We start from the raw sequence: 27183 nt of genomic DNA, 5'->3' as shown, positions 1-27183 counted from the left end.
CCAAAAAAATTGAGGTTTATTTAAAAACACATTCAAGTGTCACAGCAAAAATAAAAATATAAATTCCACAGCAATTGTCCACGACTAAAAGTAGTAAAAAATACAGTACAACGTTTAAAAAAAGTTTTTCTTATAAGTCAGCCAAGGATCAAACCTAAAGGCTGAATAATATGAGCCTTTCACTTTTATTAGGTTAAGCACAGAGTTTTTCTCTCTCCTTCCTAAGTAGGATTCTTAAAAAACAAACAAAAAAACATACATCTCTTTTAAAGCGCTATCATGCATAGAAGAAGCCACATGATCCAAAAATGCCACCATCTTCTCTGAGCCAAAGTTCATTAAAAATGGTCTGTTGAAAAGTGGAAAACTGTTCTGCGGTCAGACAAATAGACATTCTTTTTGGCAACCATGGGCACAGCGTTCTCCAGACTTAAGAGAAAAGGGATCTTCCAGCTTGTTATTGGCTCTCAGTTCAAAGGCCTACATCTTTGATGGTATGGGGGTGCATTCGTGCGTATGGAATGGGCAGCTTGCACATCTTCAAAGGCACCATCAATGCTGAAAGATACTGTATATTCAGGTTTAATAGCAGTATATGCTCCCATCTGGTCAATGTCTCTTTCAGGAAATGCCTTCAGCATGATAATGATAAACCGCATACTGCATCTGTGACAACAGCATGCCTTCATAGTAGAAGAGTCCTGGTGCATAAATGGCCTGCCTGCAGTCCAGACCTTTCATCAACTGAAAATATTTGACGCATTTTGAAATGAAAAAATACAGCAAAGATGACCCAGGACTGTTAAGCAGTCATAAACCTATATCAGGCAAGAATGGGACAACATTCCCCTCCCAAAGCTGGTCTCCTTGCTTCCCAGACGTTTACAGAATTGTTAAAAGAAGAGGAGATGCTACATTGTGGTAAACATAGCTCTGCCCCAACTTTTTTGAGAAGTGTTGCTGCCATCAATTTCAAAATTACCTTATTTTTTTAAATAAAAAGGTACATTTTCACAGATTAAACATTTGATATGTTTTCTGTTTTCTATTGTCAATAAATTCTGGGTTTATGAGATTTGCAAATCGTTGCATTCTATCTTTATGTACATTTCATACATCATCCCAACTTTTTTGGAACTGGGGTTGTAGCATCTGTTCTTCTCACAAGTTGCAGGGCCAACACTTGTTTTTCTTTTCTTTTTCTTTTTTTTTGACAAATGGCTGTTTAAGCTTCTGCTGATCAGCGCTTCTGCGGTTTAATCTCCCTTCAGGTCTGTTGACTCTATTTTGTTTTTTCTTGTGAGACTGTGGCTGATTTAGCTGTTTTGTTACCCAACCCTCAATGCATTGCGTGAAGATATGCCATGGTCTAAGAATATGTCCCTCAGTCCTGTACTTCACTATTAAGAAAATTAACAGAATGTACCTATGCATTGATCAGCTATAACTTTAGGACCCCTGACGGGTAAGCGAATACATAGATTTTCCCATTACAATGGCATTTGAAAGTTGGTGGAATATATTAGGCAGCAAGTTAACGTATTGTCCCTGAAGTTGATGTGTTTCAACCAGAAAAAATAGGCTTCGCTGTTTGTTGCGAATGGGGCTGAGTAGCCGCAGTCTAGTCAGGGTACCCCTGCTGACTCATGCTACCAGACAAAAGTGCCTACAATGGGCATGTGAGCATCAGAACTGGGTGTTTTTCTTTACATCATATATGACCAGGTGCATGTGCATTGCCTACCTGGGGCAAAGGTCGCACCAGGATGCAGTATGGGAAGAAGGCAAGTTGGTGGAGGCAGTGTGAGGCTTTGAACAATGTTCTGCTGGGAAACCTTGGATCCTGCCATTGATGTGGATGTTACTTGACACATACCACTTACCTAAACATTGTTGCTAACCAAGTACACACCTTCATGTAAATGGCATTCCTTGATGGCAGTGTCCTCTTTCAATACTCTGCCACACTTCAAATATGGTTCAAGAATGGTTTATGGAACACAACAACAAGTTCAAGGTGTTTAATTGGACTCTAGATTTTTCAGATCTTAATCGAAGCAAGCATCTTTGGGGAGTGCTGGAAAAACACACCAATCTATGTAGTCCCCACTTTGCAACTTGCAGGACTTAAAGGATCTGTTACTGACAGCTTGGTGCCAGATATTACAGCATATCTTCAGAGGTCTAGTGGAGTCCATGTCTCTACAGGTCAAAGCTGTTGTGGTAGCAAAAGGGCAGGCCTGCTTAATTTTAGGTGAGTGGTTATAAAACAAGAAAAGCTGCTGTTATGACTAAGCGATAACATTTGCGCGAAACGCATCTACCTCTTTGTCCCCTGCTCCATCTGTCAACCACTTGTCATATGAAGCTTCAATGAAAGGATTTTTGTAAGTGCAGCCGTCCGGAATTATTTCTTCATGAGTGTTTATAAAGTTATGGCTGATTGGTGTAAATTCCATGTTTTAAAATACAGTACAGAACGCAAGTCCAGTCACCTGAAGATAGTGACATATAATCTATGATCTAAGAATCAGTTCCTGTATCCTGTACTGTACTCCAGGATATTACATTTACAGGTACATCAAAAGTGTTTTTTTTGCAGATCATTAAGATTATATTAAGTTGTGTTAAAGAGGGCACAAATATGCACAGTGGTGACTTTTTTTGTTCTTATGATTGCTAAAAACCTGGGAATTTAATTTTGAGAAGGAATATTTTTATGTATTTTTAAAATTGTATATACAGTTGTGGCCAAAAGTTTTGAGAATGACACAAGTTTGCTGCTAAACTGCTTTTAGATATTTGTTTCAGTTGTTTCTGTGATGTAGTGAAATATAATTACACGCACTTCATACGTTTCAAAGGCTTTTATCGACAATTACATGACATTTATGCAAAGAGTCAGTATTTGCAGTGTTGGCCATTCTTTTTCAGGACCTCTGCAATTCGACTGTGCATGCTCCCAATCAACTTCTGGGCCAATTCCTGGACTGATAGCAACCCATTCTTTCATAATCACTTCTTGGAGTTTGTCAGAATTAGTGGGTTTTTGTTTGTCCACCCGCCTCTTGAGGATTGACCACAAGTTCTCAATGGGATTAAGATCTGGGGAGTTTCCAGGCCATGGACCCAAAATGTCAACGTTTTGGTCCCCGAGCCACTTAGTTATCACTTTTGCCTTATGGCACGGTGCTCCATCATGCTGGAAAATGCATTGTCCTTCACCAAACTGTTGTTGGATTGTTGGAAGAAGTTGCTGTTGGAGGGTGTTTTGGTACCATTCTTTTTTCATGGCTGTGTTTTTGGGCAAAATTGTGAGTGAGCCCACTCCCTTGGATGAGAAGCAACCCCACACATGAATGACCTCAGGATGCTTTACTGTTGGCATGACACAGGATTGATGGAAGCGCTCACCTTTTCTTCTCCGGACAAGCCTTTTTCCTGATGCCCCAAACAATCGGAAAGAGGCTTCATCAGAGAATATGACTTTGCCCCAGTCCTCAGCAGTCCATTCACCATATTTTCTGCAGAAGATCAATCTGTCCCTGATGTTTTTTTTGGAGAGAAGTGGCTTCTTTGCTGCCCTTCTTGACACCAGGCCATCTTCCAAAAGTCTTCGCCTCACTGTGCATGCAGATGCGCTCACACCTGCCTGCTGCCATTCCTGAGCAAGCTCTGCACTGGTGGCACTCCGATCCCGCAGCTGAATCCTCTTTAGGAGACGGTCCTGGCGCTTGCTGGACTTTCCTGGGCACCCTGAAGCCTTCTTCACAAAGGCAGTGGAATTTTTTTTTATGGGATTAAGTAAATTTTCATGGCAAAGAGGAACTTTGCAATTAATTGCAATTCGTCTGATCACTCTTCATAACATTCTGGAGTATATGCAATTTCCCATCGCAAAAATTGAGGCAGCAGACTTTGTGAAAATTAGTATTTGTGTCATTCTCAAAACTTTTGACCATGGCTGTATACATACACATACTGGCCTGGATTCAGATACATTGGAGTATCTTTCGGCGGGGAGTAACGTATCTCAGAAAGAACTTGCGCCCTAAGTTACGGCGGCGTAACGTATGTGGTCCGGCGTAAGCCCGCCTAATTCAAATGTGGATGATGTGGGCGTGTTTTATCGAAATTCACTGTGACCCCACGTATTTGACGTATTTTATGAACGGCGCATGCGCCGTTCGTGAAAGAATCCCAGTGCGCATGCTCGAAATTACGCCGCAAATCGTCAATGCTTTAGACGTGAACGTAACTTACGTACAGCCCTATTCGCGAACGACTTACGCAAACGACGTAAAATTTTCAAAATTCGACCCGGGAACGACGTCCATACTTAACATAGGATACCCCTCATATAGCAGGGGTAACTTTACGCCGGAAAACGCCTAACGTAAAAAAATGCGCCGGGTGGACGTACGTTTCTGAATAACTATCTATTTTGCATATTCCTCACGGAAATATACGGAAGCGCCACCTAGCGGCCAGCGGAAATATGCAGCCTAAGATACGACGGTGTAAGACACTTACGCCGGTCGGATCTTAGGGAAATCTATGCGTAACTGATTCTATGAATCAGTCGCATGGATATGACCCTGCAACCCAGAGTTACGACGGCGTATCCGGATATACGCCGTCGTAACTCCGTTGTGAATCCGGGCCACAGTGTATATATAGTATATTCATTCCCATATACAGTGTATATTTATTTTTCAAATAGTTTTTATATATTTTACACTTTTTCTTCATGGGAGATCCAGACTCCCTATGCAGCTCAGCAGCAATATATCACTTCTAATTGGATCTAACAGATCACTGCAGCAACTCTGCCTGAGCCTCCGTACTTGGGGAAGTGCTGTGACATCACACTCTTCCAGGCGCAATGCTTCTGTATTGTGTTTACAGTGACCAGCTACAGACACTTCTAAGGAGCACTGAGTAGCTCAGGAGCAAATCTTTCAGGTCCTGGGTTTAGCGCTGGACCCCGACTGTCAATAACAGCCAGCAGACCTACTGCTAGTACTGATGGGGCCTATTTTAAAATGGAGGTAAATGCCCTCTGTCCCTGTGCTGTTTTAAACCCATACCCAGGACTCAAGTACTTGGCTACCTCCAGAAGGTGACATTGGATACACCATGTGGTCTGCTTTATACAGAGGGCTACTTTTCAACAATCCATATCATGAAACAAGAATAATTAGTGATGGCTTTATGGTTCCTTAACAATAAAGAGTTGACTTCTGACTCCCCTCCGGGCCCCCTCCCTCTACAGTTTTATTTCTGAATATAACAAAAAAAAAAAAGACTAGTATCCACTGTCTTTTATTGCAGAAAAATGTATGCTCTGAAATTTAAATAGACAGTAACATGTTTGCTCTGCTTTATGAGTATCTTTACATGCTAATTTGTTTGTTATAAGTTTTCTTAACTGCAGTTTACCTGTCATCCCAGACAAAGTGATTCATTATTGTAAATTCTTTTCTCTTGTCTGAGCGACTCTGGGAATATTTAGAATACATGTAAGTTTATAAGAGGCCCTTCTCTGCCAACATGTTCATCCAATATTAATAGCACATTCATCTCTAGAAAGAGGCAGACATAATGCATTGGGAAATTAAGATGGGAATATTGATTAGCTGCTTCATTGTACAGAAACACAGAAACGATGGGGATGACTCTTATCTTGAGCAAGTGGTTGTTTTAAAAAGCAAAGACAATTTTTCATGTTCTTAAATTACATTGAAGACTCATGTTAACACTTATGTTATATGAGCTTCAAAACACTTTTTTTTTTTTTTCTTGAATAGAAATGCTTTGTTTGAGATACAAAAATTCTGAATATATTACGGTAGGCCATCAAATGTATTTGTTTTCTCTGGGGAAACAAAAATCCTTCCTTGCATTGGGGCTAACCCACACTGCAAGACTTATGCCGCGTACACACGATCATTTTTCGGCATGAAAAAAGACGACGTTTTTCCAACTTAATCATTAAAACGACGTTGCCCACACACCATAATTTTAAAAAAATGCTTTAGCAAAGCGTGGTGACGTACAACACGTACAACGGCAATATAAAGGGGAAGTTCCATGCATATGACGCCACCCTTGGGGATGCTTTAGCTGATTCCGTGTTAGTAAAAGATGATTTGCGCTTTTCTGTCTGTTACAGCGTGATGAATGTGCTTACTCCATTATAAACGGTAGTTTTACCAGAACGAGCGCTCCTGTCTCATAACTTGCTTCTGAGAATGCGCAGGTTTTTAACGTAGTTTTAGCCCACACATGATCATTTTTTACAACCTGAAAAACGACATAGTTTAAAACGTTGTTAAAAAATGCAGCATGTTCGAAAAAAAAAATTGTTGTTTTTCAGAACCCGAAAAATTATGTGAAGCCCACACACGATCATTTTAAATGAAATTTTTTAAAAACGACTTTTTCATGCCGAAAAATGATCGTGTGTACGCGGCATAAAAGTGATACTAAAGGTTATTATTTTTTTTTTAAATAACTAACATGTCATACTTGCCTCCACTGGTGCACTTTGTTTTGCACAGTGTGGCCCCTATCGTCCTCTTTTGGAGTCCCTCGACGGCTCTTGCGGCTCCTCCACGCATTAGATAACCCCCTAGGAGAAGTTCACTATAATATGTAGCCTTTAATAATTTGGGGCTGGCTCTGTTATTTCTACAATTTTCCACAACTTCTACAATGGAAAATATATCTTAAAGTGGTTGTAAAGATATTTTTTTTTCCCTAAATAGCTTCCTTTACCTTAGTGCAGTCCTCCATCACTTACCTCATCCTTCAATTTTGCTTTTAAATGTCCTTCTTTCTTCTGAGAAATCCTCACTACCTGTTCTTCTGTCTGTAACTCCACACAGTAATGCAAGGCTTTCTACCTGGTGTGGAGAAAGCCTCTTGAGGGGGAGGGGGGCGAGCAGGAGGGTCAGGACACTCTCTACTTTGCAGATAGAGGAAGGAGCTGTGTGTTAGTGGGCATCCTAACACACCAGGGAGAAAGCCTTGCGTTACTGTGTGTAGTTACAGACAGAAGAACAGGAAGTGAGGATTTCTCAGAAGAAATAATGACATTTAAGAGCAAAATCGAAGGATGAGGTAAGTGAAAGAGGACTGCACTGAGGTAAAGGAAGCTATTTAGGGATTTTTTTTTTTTTACCTTTACAACCCCTTTAAGTCCTGATGATCTTCTGCTAAGCAAAATAATACCCATATTTTTGCTAAATACTTTGGCGTTGGAGTAATTTAGTTAAGTAATATTTGTAATAATGATTTGACTATGTGAACATTAGAAAGTCTGACTCATTGGCAACCTTATAGTGCAGTCTTTAATGTATAACACATTGGGGCAGATCCACATACATCTGCGCCGGGCACAGCGTATCTAAGATACGCTACGCCGCTGTAACTTACTTTTTGTTGGTTTGAATCCTGAAAGAATTCGCGCCGTAAGTTACGGCGGCGTAAGGGTGCGGAATTCAAATTCGGCAGGTAGGGGGCGTGTTTCATTTAAATGAAGCGCGTCCCCGCGCCGAATGAACTACGCATGCGCCGTCCCTAAAATATCCCAGGGTGCATTGCTCCAAATGACGTCGCAAGGACGTCATTGTTTTCGACGTGAACGTAAATGGCGTCCAGCCTCATTCACGGACGACTTACGCAAACTACGTAAAAAATTAAAAATGCGAGGCGGGAACGACGGCCATATTTAACATTGAGTACGCCACCATATAGCAGCTTCAACTATACGCCGAAAAAAGCCGAACGGAAACGACGTAAATAAAATGCGATGGTCGGTCATACGTTCGTGGATCGTCGAAAATCGCTAATTTGCATACTCGACGCAGATTTCAAAGGAAACGCCACCAGCGGTCGCCGAAAAACGAAGACGTACGCCTGTTGAATCTAGCCGAGATACCGTCGTATCTTGTTTTGAGGATTCAAAACAAAGATACGACGCAGGAATTTTGAAATTACGCTGGAGATACGCCGGCGTAATTTCTTTGTGGATCTACCCCATTGTCTATACGTGGCACGATGGGGCTAAAGTTGGCTCGTGTGTTCCAATATATTGTGTGGTAGGACAGTTATTTTCTATTCTTGCCCATGTGCAGGATGTGCTTTCTCAGAAGCAGGACAGTGGATATACTTGGAAAAATTCTGACTTCAAGCTGCAGGAAGACTGGCATGGATTTTACCTGATCATGTAGATACTTGTTTTATGCAGCTGTTTCCATTTGCCTGAACTTGGGTGCTATAGAGTTTTTTATTTTTTATTTTCTTGACTATTGACCCCTTTTTAATATCCAATGCTTACTGAGTAACTCCTGGTGTAAATCATGCTGGTGAGTGACATTCAACAGCATTTTTTTTTCAGCAAGCGAGTAATGCCTTGTTCATCGAGGCACTGATGGAGTAACCTGTCAAAATAGATAAGTATTTTCACTGCACTTTTTAGTAATTCTGATGCTGGTGAGCTGTCACCCACAACAGGATTGCAAGTGTGATGTCAACTAAAATATAAGCACTTCTTGACATTGGTATATTAAACGCCAGCTTAATAATTCTGTGTCAATATATTCCTGACAAACAACAATGTTTGTTAAGGCTTGGTTCGCATATGTCCGGCCGCGGTTTCAGAGCAATTTTAAAAAGGTGTCCGGTGGGGTTTTGTTCACTGTTTCAAGTACAATTTTTTGCTTGAACCTTAAAAATGCACAGGACTCTTTTTTAAAAATGCATGGCGGGCGGCCCACAGATATGTGAACTGGCTCCATTGAGAAGGCTGCCAGTTCACATGTAGTTGTATCACCCCCTCACCATCCTAAATAATTACATCCTCAGTGTGCCTGTCTGCTGTAGTTCTCTCCTCTCTCCCTGCTCTTACTGGACACAGAGGCAGCAGCAGAAGTCATTGGCTCATGCTACTGTCAGTCAGATCCTGTAAAACAGAAAACAGGAAGGGGGCTGAGCCATTCTGTTTGTGTATATGGACTCATACAGCCCAGCTTGGGAAGCATACCCACATGTGTGCCCCCATAGCACACAGCTTGCTATGGAGGCACATGCAGGGATGAAGCAGTGGAGCAAGTCACCAGGGGACCCCAGAAGAGGAGGTAAAGGATCGCTCTGTGCAATACCATTGCACAGAACATGTTAGTATTACATGTATTATTTTTGGTTAAAAAAAATATATAGACATATATCTTTATAGCTATAGCTATATATATAACTTTAGAACCACTTTAACCACTTCCCGCCGAAGGACGTCATATGACGTCCTGGACTTTCAATGGGGATATCTGAAAGATGCCTGCAGCTACAGGCATCATTCGGATATCTATCTCTAAAGCCGGCGATCCTGTGCACCATAAGAATGATCATATCGGCAGTTCCATCACTTGATCGTTCTTATAGGCGATGGGAGGGGACGTCCCCCCCCCCTCCCGCCACCATCCGGTGCTTCTCTGGGGTCTCCCATGCCATCGGAGACCCGATCTGCCGGCACCAGATGGGAGGCATATGATCGTCGGAGGCCTGGGTGCGATGTTATGACGTCACGCCCGGGTACCGGAATGTAAACAAAGCCGCAATCGCGGCTAAAAGCATGAGATCCGTAAAAAAAAATTCACGATCTCATGCTTTCCAGCCTGGAGGAGAGATATGGGGTCTTATTGAAAATTAAATTCCCCTATCCCCGGTAGCTCGCGCTCAGAAGCGAACACACACGCAAGTCCCACCCACATATGTAAACGCCGTTCAAACCACACATGTGAGGTATCGCCGGGTGCGTTAGAGCGTCAGAAACAATTCTAGCACTAGACCTCCTCTGTAACTCTAAACTTTAAAGCAGGGGTAGACAACCTTGGCACTCAAGCTGCAGTGAGACTACAAATCCCATCATGCCTCTGCCTGATGTCATGCCTGTGATTGTCATGGTCTTGCAATGTCTCATAGGACTTGTAGTTTCACCACAGCTGGAGGGCCGAGGTTGCCTACCCCTGCTTTAAAGCATGTTATACAGCACAGTGCTTGTGCTGTGTCATTTGACCCTCTGTAACACCTGAAATACCTGGCTGATCCTGCCTGGTTTTTCCCTCGCCCCTGTAAACTGACCATGGTTTACCATGGCTGCTGAGCCCTGACACCGTGGTCAGTTTATGTGCCTCTGTCACCTGCAGCTATCCTGTCCTCTCTCCCCTCTCTGCCTGTCTGCTCTGTGTCAGGTGCCTGCCCTCTCCCCTCCTGCTGCTGAAATAACATAGTTATATAATCTGTGTTTTCTAATGATAGGTACTCATAATAAATGACTGTTATACCTGATTTCAGAGCGCTGCCCGGTGTTAACGTGACTGGCCGGCTCTCTCTTCCTCATGTCCCGACTGACGTCAGCAGGGCAAGCTTGTCCCCGCTTGCTGCAGTTGTCAGACGGGAAGAGGAGAAAGACATCCAGTCAAGTGAGCGCGGAGCGATGCTCTGAAATCGGGTATAGCAGGCTTTTTTTTTTTTTTATAAAACACAGAGACAGGAGCACCTATCATTAGCAAACACACAGGATTATATGAAGTTTAATGAGTGGATTAACAACCACTTTAAGGAAAGTAAAAAAAAAAAAAAAAAGTTTTTGTTACTTTGAGGTTTTTGTGTCACTTTCTATCTGAATTGGGAGACTTTAGTTCTACTTTAAGAATTTAGTGTTTTTTTATTAATTTTGTTCCTAAAAGTAAGTCACAGGTGTACTCTCTGTCTGCCTCTTGAGACTCGCACTTTATGTGAATAAATATATTATGGTTTAGTGTAAAGTGTCGTTTTTGTATGGTCTTAAAAGCTGTTTTTTTAATCGTTATACAAATCATTAATCATGTTTTACCATTGTATTTTAGGTACTATAATAGGTGTTGTCATTTATACTGGAAAAGAGACCAGAAGTGTGATGAATACCTCAAATCCAAAAAACAAGGTAATTTATAAAAAATCTTCATAAAAGCTGAACGGGTATACAAGCAGCATTTATTGCAGTTATTTATGTTGATGCTGCTTGCTATGAGGGCACTTGACAGGAGAGAGGGGCCAGGAGGGGGCCCAAGAAGAGGAGGATCTGGGTTGCCCTGTGTGTATCCACCACATGTTTCTTATTAACCACTTCCCATCAGGGCCAATTCTGGCACTTCCTTCCTACATGTAAAAATCATAAAAAAATTCTAGAAAATTATTCAGAACATTGTATATGTTTTTTTTTTAGCAGAGACCCTAGGGAATAAAAAGGGTGGTCATTGCGACTTTTTATGTCACACGGTATTTGCGCAGCGATTTTTCAAATGTGTTTTTTTGGGGGAATGAATAAAAAAAAGAAAAACAGTAAAGTTGGCCCAATTTTTTTGTATAATGTGAAAGATGATGTTACGCCAAGTAAATAGATACCTAACATGTCACACTTTAAAATTATGCACATTCATGGAATGGCACCAAACTTTGGTACTTAAAAAAAATCTCCATAGGTGACGTTGTAATTTTTTTTAGAATTGTTGCTTTTCCTCTAACGCACGTGGAGATACCTCACATACAGATCCTGTTTACATATGGGGGCGAGACTTGCATATGCATTTGCTTCTGTGCGTGAGCACACAGGGAGGTGGGCGATCTAAATTATAATTTTTTATTCTTTATTTTACTTTTATGTATTTATTTTTACACTTTCTCTTTTAAAAAAAATGTGATCACTTTTATTCCTATTACAGGGAATGTAAACATCCCTTGTAATAGGAATAGTGCGTGGCAGGTCCTCTTTATGGAGAGATGTGGGGTCAATTATACCCCACATCTCTCCTCCAGGCTGAAAAGGCTGAGATAAAAAAATAAACTCTCTCGGCCATTCCAGCCACGTTCTTGGCTTTGTTTACGGAAGCCTGCCCGGACGTGATGTCATAATGTCGTGCCCGGGCCTCCAAGGTGACTGGGGACGATCTGGTCACCACAAATCTCTATGGTAAACTTCTGTCGGCGACCGATTTGTTCTCTGGTTCACTGATCGTAGGGGCGAGCCCGGAGAAGCCCCGGAGGGTGCCTGTAAGAACGATCAAGAGGCTGAACTGCCGCTATGATTGTTCCGTTTACAGATTCACCAGCTGTAAAAGATGGCATCGTTCAGATATCCCCACTCAAAATCCATGATGTCATATGATGTACCTTGGGCAGAAAGTGGTAAAAAAAAAAAGAAAACAGACTTTATAATCACTTTAACTATGCATTTTCCTGTATTTTGTACTATAAAGCCCTGTACACACAATCGGATATCTGATGGAATCTAGTCCAATGGATTTTTTCGTCGGATATCCGATGAAGCTGACTTCATCGGTCTTGCCTACACACCATCAGTCAAAAATCCGACCGTGTCCAAACGCGATGACGTAAAACACTACGACGTGCTGAAAAAAATTAAGTTCAATGCTTCCAAGCATGCGTCGACTTGATTCTGAGCATGCATGGATTTTTGACAGATGGACTTCCACACAGACGATCGTTTTTTTCTATGTTTTTTTTTATCCATAGGAAAAATTTAAAACATGTTCTATTTTTTTTTCACTGATGGAAAACAGACCGATGGGGCCCACACACGATCCGTTTGTCCGATGAAAACAGACAAACCGATCGTGTGTACAGGGCTTTATAGTTTTGGTTTAGGTTGATAATGCAAGCATGTTACTTTTTGTACTGTAGGAAGACTATTCTGTTAAAAGTTTAGAAATGTACTTACTGCAGCCCACATTAATCCTTTAACACACCTTTTTTAGCATTTTAGAGCTAGATATTATTTCTTATATTTTCCCAAGCAACATAAACATATAATTATGGGTTAATATTTAACAATTAACAGACATAGCTTTGCATGATATGTTTTTAGGCATATTCAGCATAGAAGGAGGAGTTAATGTGACATTTTGTCATTTGGATGATGAATCATCTATTGAAGGGACTCCAGAAATGAGGAACAGGATGGTTTAGTAATTTGCCTCAGGACAGCAAAGCTGTCAATATGTGTCTGAAATCGGCAGCTAATGTTGAACGTTGACGACTGTTTTGTTTAATGTGTTGATGGTCTCTGCCAGAATAAAATGTCCATCACGACTGTCTATTTCTCATGAAGACTGGCTTCCCTGCAGGGTAGAAGAGGGCCACATTAACTGTCCAGAGTCTAATGTGAATTCCTTTTCTTATAAGTTCTTTGTCTCATAATGAAAACTTTGAATATTTCTCATGGTTCTACAGAATGTATTGTTTAGGCACCACAGTGCAACATCAATGTTTCTGTGTATATAATCTTAAAAAAAAAAACATTGTTAAAGTTAGTTTGATAACTTTTAAATGAAAACTACAAAAAGTCTGGAACAAATATATAACATGAACGAAAAAAATAATGTTCCATGAATTCCAGGGCCTTAACAGGAAGTAAAATCAGTCTTAGACTTTATGCTTTTTTAGTGGGGCCCACTTCAATTTGACATTACACTTGCAGCTCCAGCCAACAAGTGACCCCTCTCATGTAAGACCTTTTCTCAGTTACTGGACATTGCTATTAACTACTTGGATGTGCTTCGTAACATTTATTAGGGGTTGTGCTGCAGGTAACACCACAGTCAGAAAAACAAAACAAAAACTATATACAGTGGAACCTTGGATTACGAGCATAATCCGTTCCAGGAGAATTCTCGTAATCCAAAGCACTCACGTATCAAAGCGAGTTTCCCCATAGAAGTCAATGGAAACAAAAATAATTTGTTCTGCATTGACTTCAAACATGAGACCAGAGGTCGGGGGGGGGCGGAGAACCTCAGAAAGGCCCGGGGACAGCTTAGCTGACCTCGTAATACCCCGGGAACGGAGTATTTCCAAGCATTTCCGAACGGCTCTGATCAGCTCCTGTCCCCTCCGCTTCTCAGGCCAAATGCGGTACTGCACACCACATTAGCTTGAATTCTGCTCGTTTTGCGAGACAACACTCGCAAACCGAGTCAGATTTTTTTTTTTTAAAGTTGCTCGTCTTTCAAAATGCTTGTTAACCGCATTAATCATAAACCGAGGTTCCACTGTACTCACATCTAATATTGTGTCATTCACTGCAGGTATTTATTTTGACTATAGTTATCACTTGAAGGAACAGTCTGCTCAGAGCAGATATGTCAGATGTGGGTGAACTAAAGTGCCTTTTGGATTCTTATATCTTCACCTGACTAGAGTAGTAGTCGGTTTATTTATATGGGCACAGTTATGTTTTCCCAAAACTGTTGTCACAAACTTAGAAGCATGCAGTTGTCTAAAATGTCTCTGTACTGTATGCTTTAGCATTAGGAGTACTCATATAGGGTAAATTCTTTTGTTACCCTATTTTTGTTAATCTGGCTATTTTTGTGAAAATCATTTTGTAGATATGTAAAGTTTAAGGGAGGATAGTTACAGTATATATCGGAAAATCTGACATTCACCAATATTTACTGCAAGTGAATCTTTTGGTGCATGTGTTTCAAATTACAATGATCGATGCAACACAAGAGAATGTTTGGTAAAAGTAATATTCACTACTTTATAAATAAGCCCCCTAGGAATTGTGTATCTGTTTTACTTGCACAGTTTTCTTTATAGGGAATGATCTTAACGTATGTAGACAGTTCCGTCAAACATAGTACACAGTACAGAGAAGAGACACAGCGCATAAATGGATCGTATGTCATATCTTCTTTAGGGGGATGGAACTATTCTCATTTATATGGTTTGTTTATCTGATACCAGAGACAAATGGATTTTAAGAGAGAACCACTTGATAGGTTTTTTAATACATTGCCTTGGCAGATAGCTGTTTTTTTGTGATTCTTAATAATCTAGTGGATAAGTATGGGTATTAGGAAAGAAATGATAATACAAATTGCCTGGAGCAATTATTGAAATCTCTAGAGTGTATTGATTTGTGTTTCTAATTGGAAAAAAGATACTATATTGTGTGACTAAGGGAGACAGGTAATGCATCCTTTTATGCATAATGCAGATGCCAACGTTTAAACCATTGGTGTATAGGGATGCAAATTATAATAGTACTTTGAATGCCAAGTACATTTCAGTTTAATTGTGTGTGTGTGTGTGTGTGTGTGTGTGTGTATATATATATATATATATTATACACACAAAGTGGGGAAAAATAATTATTTGATCCCATGCAGATTTTGTATGAGATTTATACAAAGAAATTAATGGTCTATCATTTTTATCATAGGTGTATTTTAACCGCTTCCATACAGGGCATTTTCACCCCCTTCCTGCCCAGACCAATTTTTAGTTTTCAGCGCTGTCGCACTTTGAAAGACAATTGCGTGGTCATGCGACGTGGCTTCCAAACAAAATTGACACCATTTTTTTCTCACAAATAGAGATTTCTTTTGGTGGTATTTGATCACCTCTGCGGTTCTAATTTTTTGCACTATAAACAAAAGAAGAGCGGCAATTTTGAAAAAAAAACACTATCTTTTGCTTTTTGATTTACTAAATATCATATATATATTTTTTTTTTTTAATTTCTTCAGTTTAGACTGATACGTATTCTTCTACATATTTTTGGTAAAAAAAAAAAATCACAATAAGGGTATTTAATCGGTTTGTGCAAAAGTTCTAGCATATACAAAATAGGGAATAGAATTATGGCATTTTAATTTTTTTTTATTTTTTTTACTAGTAATCGCAGCGATCTGCGATTTTTATTGTGACCGTGACATTGCGGCGGACATATCGGACACTTTTGACCAATTTTTGGGACCATTCACTTTTATTCAGCGATTAGTGCTATAAAACTGCACTGATTACCGTGTAAATGTGACTGGCAGGGAAGGGGTTAACACTAGGGGGTGAGGAAGGGGTTAATATGTTCCCTAAAGTGTGTTCTAACTGTAGGGGGAGGGGGACTCACAAGGGGAGGAGACCGATGTGTGTTCCTCTGTACTAGGAACACACATCGGTCTCCTCACCGCTGACAGGACATGGATCTGTGTGTTTACACACACAGATCCATGGTCCTGCCATGATTGCTGGCAATCGTGGGTGCCCGACGCACATCGGGGCCGCCGGGCACGCGCACCGGGTCCCGAGCAATGCGGCGCGCGTGCCCCCCCCTAGCCGCCCGGGAATGCAAGGACATCATATGACGTCCACTCTGAGGGAGGGAGGGTTCCCGCCGACGTCACTTTACAATGACTCGGTAGGTAAAGTGTTAAATGCTAGAGACAGAATATCAGCCAATAATCCAGAAAAAAAACTCAATACAAATGTTATAAACAAAGTTTTAGTTTGGTAAGTAAAATAAGGATTTGATCCCCTACCAACCAACAATAATTCTGCCTCCCACAGACTGGCTACAGTATGTGCTCATGTGGTACACAGATAAAAAATAATTAAATTAGAAAACAAGGCAATAATTAACTAGAAAACAAGGCTAGACAAATATTGAGCGTGAAGCAATCCAGATACCAGACATAAAAGCATATCATATGAATAATGTCCCAATATATGTTTAAATCTCGTTGGTGTCTAAAATCGAGACAAAGGGCACCACAGTGAACGTTTTGACATCCGTGAGAACCGCCACCACATGGAAAGCCGCTTACCAGAATGACAGGTATAAACAGCGTTAAAGAGGTATGGTATCCGACCATAGGTTAAAACACAGGATCCAGATGTCCCAGGAATGAATCGTCCAAACGTAGGATAGCAAACTCCTCCTCTGCTGCCGATTTCAGCAATGTCTCCTCACTACTTGTGAGGAAGTAGTGAGTAGACAAGGTTAGACATTTGTCTAGCCTTGTTTGCTAGTTAATTATTGCTGGCACAGTTTTTTCTTCTTTTTTATTCATTTTGTGTTTACACCACTTTACTGCAGCCTTCTGGTTTATCATTGTCTACTGTTTTTTAGTTAGCTTAGCACAGTTTTTTGTTATTACTGGTACACAGATAAGTTCTGTCAATTTAACAAGGGGCTCCTAACGACAAATCGTTATGTATGTGAAAGACAACTGTCCACAGAATCTCTTTCTTCCATTCAACCCACCATCATGAACAAGGACAAAGAGCTGTCAAAGGACATCGGGGATAAGATTGTAGACCTGCACAAGGCTGGAATGGGCTACAAGACCATCAGCAAGAAGCTTGGTGAGAAGGAGACAACTGTTAGGCCGGGTACACACGGACAAACATGTATGGTGTATTTTCACCATACATGTCTGCCAGAGGGCTTCTGTACGATGGTTGTACACACCAAGCAAGCACAGGCCATGTATTTTTAAATCTTGAATGAGAACCTTCTTCCCTCAGCAAGAACACTGAAGATAGGCTGTAGATGGGACTTCCAGCATGACAATGACCCAAAACATCCTGCCAAGGCAACAAAGGAGTGGCTCAAGAAGAAGCACTTTAAGGTCATAGAGTGGACCTATAGAAAATTTATGGAGGGAGCTGGAACTTCTCGTTGCCAAGCGATAGCCAAGAAACCTTGAGGATTTAGAGAAGATCTGTAAAGAAGAGTGGACCAAAATTCCTCCTGAGATGTGCACAAACTTGGTAACTAACTACAAGAAGCGTTTTACCTCTGTGCTTGCCAACAAGGGTTTCTTCACCAAATACTAAACCATGTTTTGCTTGGGGATCAAATAGTTATTTAGTTATTTTACTCACTGAACTGCAACTCAATATATATATATATATATATATATATATATATATATATATATATATATATAATTTTTTTGTAAACTTTCCATTTCCACTACTTGGCATTTCCACACCCATGGCTTCTGTATCATGTGACTGGTGTGATTGGCTCTTTCAGTGGTCACATGATCAGGAGTGAGTCCTGCTGGTTTTCAATCAGAAGCCTTGACTGAGAGCTGTCAGTGACAGCTTTGTTAGTATACTGGAAGGACACTCCCAGCATACAGCCTCATGTCACTATAGATTCATATGTGCAGTGGCCTGGCGTAAAAGCCTACCTTTCTTGCTGCTGTATATATACATTATGCAATTTGCATGAAATTAATAAAGTTTAATGCCCGTCTCCAAAAAACTCATCCCCCACCCTCTCCGCCTTGCTGCCTTCTATTCATAAATGATTTTTTAAAGGGAATTTACCCTAGAATTAGACTGGGTAGCACGGATACTTCCTATTGGCTATCCAGAGGCAGAATTCTCTCAAGCTCCAAAAGGAATACACTGCATGCTGACATCACGAAAAGGTGATGGGTTGGTATTGGGCATTAAATGCAGTACTGATACACCAATTTTATTTTATTTCTAGATGTGTTTTTCTGTACAGAGAAATTGAATCACACTCTAGCTATTATTTGGAGCAAAACTGTCATGAGATACATATGAAAGACGCCCTCCTACTGAAAACGCTCATGCTGTGGTTTCAATTCTAAGTTGATAACCTAGAACAAGTGTAAAGATAGAGACCTTTCACTCAGAAGAAATAAAGTCAAAAGCATCATCAGTATCATTTTCAGAGAGAGGCCAGTAATGTCAGCCCACACTTTTATGACAGTTGCAATGTAATAATATTGTTTCAGCAACTCGAGGCATTGATTTCTTTCTATTGGACAATATTATAAAAGTTTTTCATTCTCCATACAAGTCTGGCTGTATTTTGGAATTTGAGTGGGTTCTGATCAGCTTATCAAAGGAGTTTCATAGGAGGTTACCACCACTTGATATTATTTCCTTGGTGAGGAGACATTCCACATCTTATTAATAGTGGAAAATCCCACCAGCCAAGCTGATCTGAAAGCATAACTGTAATAATTGTCTATAGTTTTGCCAAACAGAATGTTCTTTAAATTGAATTCAGTAAACAATATTCACCTAAAGAGCCTAATGCACGGAGAATCAAATGAGACCATTAGGAGCAGGATCAAGGAGACCAGTAATGGCAGCACACGCTGTTATGACAGGTGAAATTTAATAATCCTATTAAGGCATTTCTTTCTTTCTATTGGACAACATTTTAAATATTTTCTATTCTCCATACTAGTCTGGTGGTATTTTTGAATTTGAGTGGATAAGTGGGTGGGCGGGTTCTGGTCAGCTTATTGGTTTCACGAGTGGTCCCCATTACTTGAGAATGTTTCCTTGGGGAGGGGACATAATAATAACTGTAATCATTTTCTATAGCTTTCCCAAATATATTTTTTTTATTGTTTTCAGTGAACAATATTTATCTGAAGTATTGGACTCATTGAGAGTCAAAGTTAAGAAAAAATCACTAATAAATTTCAGTGTTTTAAATGCTTTTGTTGCCTGAGGAAACAATCGCATAATCCCCAAAAAATAATTTTCCAGACAGAATAATGATTTTCATTCTAAATAGAATTTGGCATTAATTAGCATGTTTTTACCGCAAGCCGCTGCTGAGTGGAAAAGTGTAGGTCAATGCATTATTGTCACTTTGTACATTGGATGTGATGGACAGAAAGTACAGATTATGTATAATACTCAGTTCCAGGATTCTCAAATGTATAATCAATTTTACCTGTATAGATATTTCTTAAACCTTGTCAGTCTTTATAAAGTTGTGTCTGTGAGAAGTAAAGGTCATTTATGGAGGCTAATTAACCTTATGGGAAATGGATGTTGTATGTGTACGACTTTATTAGTGTAGCCTCACATATTTATGTTAAGAGTTAAATCATGAAAGTTAAAAATAATATTCCCTATGCTGATTGTAAACACAGTGCAGACTCCGTTGTATTTCAGCCTCCTCTATCTGTTTACTTTTATTAAAGTGCACCTGGTATTTCGTCTTAGCCTGTTTTAAATGCGCTATACTCCTGTGTTTAAAATCACTTCCCTCTTATGCATTCATTTTATCTTGGTGGTGCTAGGAGATTAGGTTGCCTTAATGAAAGGTCGTCTTATTAAACTAGAAATCAGGGAAAAATTTCCATCATTCCCTTTTCAGCTTTCTCCTTGCCATTTGCTTGTATAACTGAGCTACTACAATAGCACTAATTAATATGTGTTATTAAAGTGGTTGTACCATTAAAAAAAACATGCTCTTGTCCCTTTAAGGCAAAAGATATATCACAGTGCTTTTGCCATGTCAATTTTCCCTTTCTATGAAGTACAATACCAGGCTGGTCCTGCCTGTTCCGGTCTTCCCCTCTGTAAACTGACCATGTTTATCATGGCTGCTGATCTCTAATAGTGTGGTCAGGTTACGCGCCTCCGTCATCCACTTATCTCCTCAGAATCTCTGTATCTCCCCCTTCCCCTTCTCCCCCTTCTTCTTCCCCCTCTCCCCCTCCCCATTCTCCCCCTCCCCTTCTCCCTGTCAGTTCCGTAGTCTGTGTGAGCCGATCCCCCCCCCCTCCCTTCTACTCCCCTCTCCACTACTCCCTCTCCTCTCCTGCCTGTGTAATTCTATTTCCTGCTCCAGTGTTTGAAAAGTATAGAAACATCTATTAATTACCATACTTTTATCCTCTCTGTTTCAGATGTCTGTTCAGTACAGTGTGTATGTTTTCCTAAAATTATAAAGCTAAATAACTTATTTTCAGAGCCCTGCTGCCCTGTCATGTGACCTCCCTCTGCTGGCTTTCATTCATCAGAGAAAAATCTCAACCCCTCCCACTGTACTCACTCGGGAAGGGATACAGAGGGAGGTCACATGACAGCACAGTAGGGCTCTGCAAAGAAGGTATTTAGCATTATAATTTTAAGAAAATACACATACTGTACTGAACAGGGACCTAAAACACAGAGAATCAAAGTCATTGATACATGTGACTTTGCAACCAGTTTAAAGTCAAATAGTGATGTAGCAAGGAGATGGGACCACCAGGTGACATATCCAGGTGTCCCCACCCCTTACTTATATAAGAAATGTCAAATGGTGGAGCCTGCAGTAGTCGGCCAGCCTTCATCAAAAAAGGAAGCTTTTTTTTTTTTCGAGTGCAGCGGGTGGCATGATTGGAGATGGATTTACATCGGGGAACAGTTTTATTTTTTAATAACTGACAAAAACTGTTGTGTTTTTATTACTTTTTGACAATTTTTTGAGTGAATGGGTAGGCCATACTCATTCACATGGGGGGTGGGATCTAAGGGTCCCCTGCCTGCAGACCCCCACAACCACCGGCCATGGTTGTGGGAATAAGGCCCTTGTCCCCATCAACATGGAAACAAGGTGCTTTGGGGTGAGGGGGGTAGAGCCGCCCTGCCCCAAAGCACCCACCCACCAAAGCACGTGGTCTAGTATGGTTCAGGAGGGGGGACTCGCTCGTCCCCCCCTTTTCTGACCTGCTGGGCTGCATTCTTTTTTTGTGTATTTTTGTGCGTGTACTCGAGAGAGGAGCCGGACTACAGGAGTTGGGAGTAGGCAGGCCTCCCCCAGAGGCAATCTGCCACATTTCTCCATGCCCCGGGTGGCAATGGCGGGTGTGTGAGGGGGTCCTCCCACACACTGGGCTGCATTCTCATAACGGTCTAGTATTGATTTTGGGTTGGGACCCCACTCAGTTTTTTTTGGGGGGGGGGTGGTTTTTCCGAAGCACCTGGTATGCATTGGGTTGGGAACGCATACTGTTTTTTTTTTCATAATTTTTAATTGTCGACTGGGATTCCTGCTCCTTAGCAACCAGCTCAATGCAATAAATGATCACATTAAATAATGTGGTAGTTATCGCAAAATTGACCAAATACCGCATTTTGTATTTAATGCAAAATTCTTAATGAGTTGAACACTTGCACAACTGTTACCACATGCAATATTTTACCACATTTTATTAGCCTTTATTACTGTAGCTGCTGACTTTTAATTTATGGACACTTACCTGTACACTTACATGTCAGCACCCCAGCTGATCTTTGGATCAACTGTCGGGTGCTTCTGCTGCCGCCATTCCTGGTAAGGGACCCCGGTCCCTTTACAGCCGGTTCTCTACTGAGCATGCGCAGAGCTTGCTGCGCTTTCTAATTGCTCCAGCGTTGGAGGAAGAAGAGAAGGGCCGAACTTCTGAGAGACTGGGTTCTGGCCCAGTTTCCCGGAAGTGGGGAATGGTACCTGTCAAAAACAGATACCCCTCCCCCCCCCCCCCGAAAGGTGCCAAATGTGGCATCAGAGGGGGGAGGAGACGGATAAGCGGAAGTTCCACTTTTGAGTGGAACTCCACTTTAACTTAAATATATGAAGAATGTGGCGTCTGTAGGGTTGGCGCTTCTGAGTCTTTTTCAATATTTTCTGGCAGGACAGCTCATCCATGCACATAAGACCAATGCATCAATGGTGATGGAGGACGCAGGCAGGATCTCATGAAGCACTCCAGCTACTCTTTTATAGATGCCCTTGAACCCCATTTCCTCTTACTTATCTGTTCTACCATCAGAGCATGGGACAGAACTGGAGTGCTTTGCCTTACCGATACTAATAAATGGTACCTGCATACTCCACAATTGAATAATCCAAATCTTTAGCATATCTTCTACATTCCAGAACCTCTCATCTGGGCATCAGGAGGATTACGGTTTTGGGGACTTTTTGTATGGTAAATTCCTATCTTTAGATGTATTGAAACTGAAGTACTCCCTGTCAAATAGATCTTTATTCTGTTATATTGAATTGCACCATGCATGTACTGCTTGGTTTTATTTAGCCTCTTTTCATATGGTATCAATCAGTAAGGAGTCTCTGCTGCAGGATGAATCCTTGCCCAAGGCTTATTTCACTATATAAAGAACTACAACATCCTATGTCATAGGGCCTAAAAAATTGCACAGTGGGCTTGGATACTTCCAACTGTAGATAATGATGACTGCGGGGGATGTATGGGATGATTGTTATGCCACTTGATTTCAGCCAGGGACAGACTTGTGCAATTTAAAAGTGTTCACCACTTCAACTCACGCCAGTCAGGATGGGAAGGTTCTCGGCTACTCAGTCTAGTGACTGCTAGAGGTGCCTGAATGCGGATTTTCTTCTTAGCTTAGCAAGATAGAAAACTGGCTGCAGAAAAAAAAAACAATAACAAACCATAATTACTAGAATCAATATGATCCCCCAACTTGTTATTGCTAGTACAATTTATTTCTGAGAAGACTGAATAGAGGCAATTGTTTAAATGGTTTTCTACGTCCAGGTTTCCCTCAACATAAGTGTTGTTCCCAGATTTCATTTTAGTGATCCCATTGTATTTTTCCTTTGTATTTTTCCTTTTATTGCTGATATACCTAAAAAAAGGTTTTGTCTCCTTTCTTTAATAGATTTAGCAATTTCCTCCTCTTTCTGTGCTTTGTCAGCACTGATAATGTGTGTGGTCTCATTTTTGTCTTTTTTTTACACTCCTCTATCAGCTATGCTTTCTGTTTTCTTGAATCTCCTATATAATCTTTTTTTTCCTTTACTATTTTACTCTTTAGTAAACCATATTGATTATTTCTTCCATTTGCTCTTACTAATTTGCCTGACACATAATCTAGTTGACTCCAGGATGGTAGACTTTAACAGTGCGCACTGGTTACTGACTCCTGTCATTTTGCTCCAATGTTTTAAATAATTTATTTGGAAATGTCCCCATTTCAGCAAACGTTGTCCCTTTTGTTCTTGTATATGCTTTTTGAGTTCTTGTTATCTCAAATCAAAGACATTGACGATCACTAGAACCCAAATTTCTTTATCGTACATCACGGGACACAGAGCCTAGTAATTACTAAGTGGGTTATATTCCACCTTCAGGTGCTGGACACTGGTGTAATCAATTAGACAGGAAGTTTCCTCCCTATATAACCCCTCCCATACTGGGAGCACCTCAGCTTTTTCACCAGTGTCTAAGGTGTTGGTCACAAGTAAATATGGGCTCTGAGGAGCTCCATTGGAGGGATCTATGCTGCATTTAAATTGCCTTCATAAAAAACAAGATCCATCCAAAGTGCCTTGGGCCAAAGTGGATGGTACCTTGGGCCTCGTATCCAAAGCACAAGGTTTTTGCCTGTAATGCCTCTCTTCCGAGGGCTTGATCCTGGGTTCCAGTGCGTTGGTCAGACCCAATACCAAAAGTTTTCTGGCAGGGTGCGATACAGGTCCAGGGGTGTGGTGATCCTGACCATGGACTCTGGTCCCTGAAGGTCTGTTGACTTAGCCCGCGGTGATAGGTGAAGATTGGGTCTGTCTGTGCTCAGCAGTATCCTGCAGCGGAGATAAGGTAAGTGAAGACAATCCTAGGTAAATACCTTAAGGATTGTCTTCCATGAGTAGCTGCATGTCTTATCTGTTTTCCGCCACTAGAGGCAGTCAAGAGACATACCTGGTGTTTCCCTTACTATGCTCTCCAGGAACGAAAGCTCAGTGTTAGCCGGTCTGTTGAGCGGCTCACTTCCTCCGCTTCAGGCTCTGCCACAGTTGTGTGGGGGAGTCCCTCGTAGTCCGGGTCCATGGTGCTCCTTGGGGAATCTATCTCTTCCCCCGCCTCCACCATTTCCCTACGCTCGCGTGCGCGAGGGGGTGCGCTTTTGTAGGCAGGGGGACGATGTGGTTGCCGCTGGCGCACACGCACATGTTTGCCGGCTCATGGTGCAGACGCAGGGCGGGCCCTTCAAAAAAGCCCAGACATCAGAGCTCTGTAAAGCCAGAGGGACACAGCAGCTTGGGGCGCGTAAGCACCTCATGTGTGTTGGATACAGACTTACCTAAGACGCACAAAAATGCCTAAAATCTCATTAAAATGCTTGATTGCATAAAGATGCTGGATCGCATAGGGGTGCTTGATCACACAAGAGTCCTTGGTCACACAAGGGTACTTTTCCCGCACAGTAGTGCTTAAAATGCACAAGATGTCTGATCGCATGGAAAATGCTGAATCGCATAAGGATGCATGATTCCTTAAAGTTGCATGTTTGCCTAGATTTTGCATGGTTGTATAGGTATGATAATTTAAGTTGCTTTAATTATACAGGATTCCTTGTGTTTACATAGGAATACATGGATCTGCATGGATACATGTTGCACAATGTTGCATAACACGTTCATAAACGCATGCTTGCTTGCAAGATGCTCATTCCATAGCACACATGCTATATGTATGCGTGTATACAGCGCGCCCTTTTTATGTTTTGCCTAAAACATATTTGTATGAATTCATGCTTCCATGAACACACGCTTCCATAGAGGCATATGGCTTTAACACTTGCCACATACACATTTGGGGAGTCGTTTGCATATGTGTTTATTTACATGGGACTGCAGAGGTTGTCTGCGTTTCGCAGGGGAACAGCATTGTCTCCAGTTGATGGCCTTGCCCTTTGGGTTAGCCACCATGCCCAGGGTAAACAGGGTGCTAGGGCCCGCCTCTAGCAGGTCTAAAGGCCCAGGGTATAGCAGTAATGGCATACCGAGGAAAACTCCTGCTGATGAATCAGTCAGTAGCATGGCTGGACCTAAGGGTGTCCAGCATGGTCAAGTATCTGGAACTCCTGGGTTAGGATCTCAGTCTAAAGGTACATTCTTTCATTTGGAAGGCTTGGAATGTTTGGGACACAGCCCAAAAAGGAGAGTTTTTTGGCCTCAGACAAGATCAACGCGGACCATCAATGTGGTCAAGGCAAGTAACAGTTCCTTACATTTGCCTTTTGCTTAAGGTGCAAGGGAAGATGGTAGCTTCATTCAAAACAGTTCCCTATGCTCAGTTTCATTCAAGGCTGATATAAACATTATTCTGTCGGCCTGGAACGAGTGGATCCTAGCATTATTCAAAGAGTCTGGTCCCAGGGATATGCTGGAATTTCAGTTAGTGGTTCTTAACTAGGGATGAACCGTTCGGTTCGCACCAAAACCTTTGAACGGACTGACCGTTCGCGCAAACATTTAGAACCCCATTGACGTCTATGGGACTCAAACGTTCGAATACAAAAGTGCCTAATATGCAAGTTATTGTCGTAAAGCATCTTTGAGAACCCGGGTCTTGCCCCAGGGAACATGTATCAATGGAAAAAAAGTTTTAAAAACGGTCGTTTTTTCTGGAGCAGTGATTTGAATAAAGCTTAAAGTGAAAAAAAAAATTCCTTTAAATATCGTACCTGCTGGGTGTCTATAGTATGCCTGTGAAAGTGGCACATGCTTAGAACTGTCCCTGCACAAAATTAGATTACTATAAGAAAAAAGTAATTTAAAACTGCTTGTCGCTTTAATGTAATGTCTGGTCCCTGCAATATGGATGAAAATCATTGAGAAAAATAGCACAGACAGTACACACACCACATAGCTTTAGGTGCACACTGCAGAGGACACAGGCAGTACACACACCGCGTAGCTTTAGGTGCACACTGCAGAGGACACAGGCAGTACACACCACGTAGCTATGGGTGCACACTACAGAGGACACAGGCAGTACACACAACGTAGCTTTAGGTGCACACTCTAGAGGACACAGGCAATACACACCACGTAGTTTTAGGTGCACACTGCAGAGAACACAGGCAGTACACACCACGTATCTTTAGGTGCACACTGCAGAGGACACTGGCAGTACACACCACGTAGCTTTAGGTGCACACTGCAGAGGACACGGGCAGTACACACACCACATAGCTTTAGGTGCACACTGCAGAGGACACAGGCAGTACACACCACATAGCTTTAGGTGCACACTGCAGAGAACACCGGCAGTACACACCACATAGCTTTAGGTGCACACTGCAGAGGACACGGGCAGTACACACACCACATAGCTTTAGGTGCACACTGCAGAGGACACAGGCAGTACACACCACGTACCTTTAGGTGCACACTGCAGAGGACACAGGCAGTACACACCACATGGCTTTAGGTGCACACTGCAGAGGACACAGGCAGTACACCACGTGAGAATACTGCAGCTAGCACAATCACCTGCCTGCCAGTAAATTAGGAAATGCAGATCTAGCTAAACTATACAGTGTATAAATGTATATACAACACCTGGGATGCATATATATCCTCTACACACTGTAACTGTAACTGACTAGCCTGCCTGCCTGCTCTATCTACCTACTAAAAATTACACTCTCTCTCTTGATCTCTCTGTCTTCTCTCTTTTAACCACCGCAACACACTACACAAGGCTGACCTGCAGGCGGCCTTTTATAGTGTGGGGCGTGTACTAA

General features: G+C 41.5%; 1 protein-coding gene across 2 annotated transcripts in view; it reads left to right on the top strand.

The window, feature by feature from the left end:
- The window catches only part of ATP9B (ATPase phospholipid transporting 9B (putative)), a 448810-nt gene that overhangs the window by 256720 nt on the left and 164907 nt on the right, over window positions 1–27183 (top strand). For both annotated transcript variants that reach the window (XM_040353855.1, XM_040353854.1), the window contains exon 11: window positions 10911–10987. In XM_040353855.1, the coding sequence (XP_040209789.1) occupies window positions 10911–10987 (77 nt within the window). The remainder of the gene's footprint in view (window positions 1–10910; window positions 10988–27183) is intronic.

This window comes from Rana temporaria, chromosome 5, assembly GCF_905171775.1.
Source record: "Rana temporaria chromosome 5, aRanTem1.1, whole genome shotgun sequence".
Taxonomy (NCBI): Eukaryota; Metazoa; Chordata; class Amphibia; order Anura; family Ranidae; genus Rana; species Rana temporaria.
The sequence above is the reverse complement of the archived record's forward strand: the minus strand, read 5'-3'. Positions and strand labels throughout refer to the sequence as shown.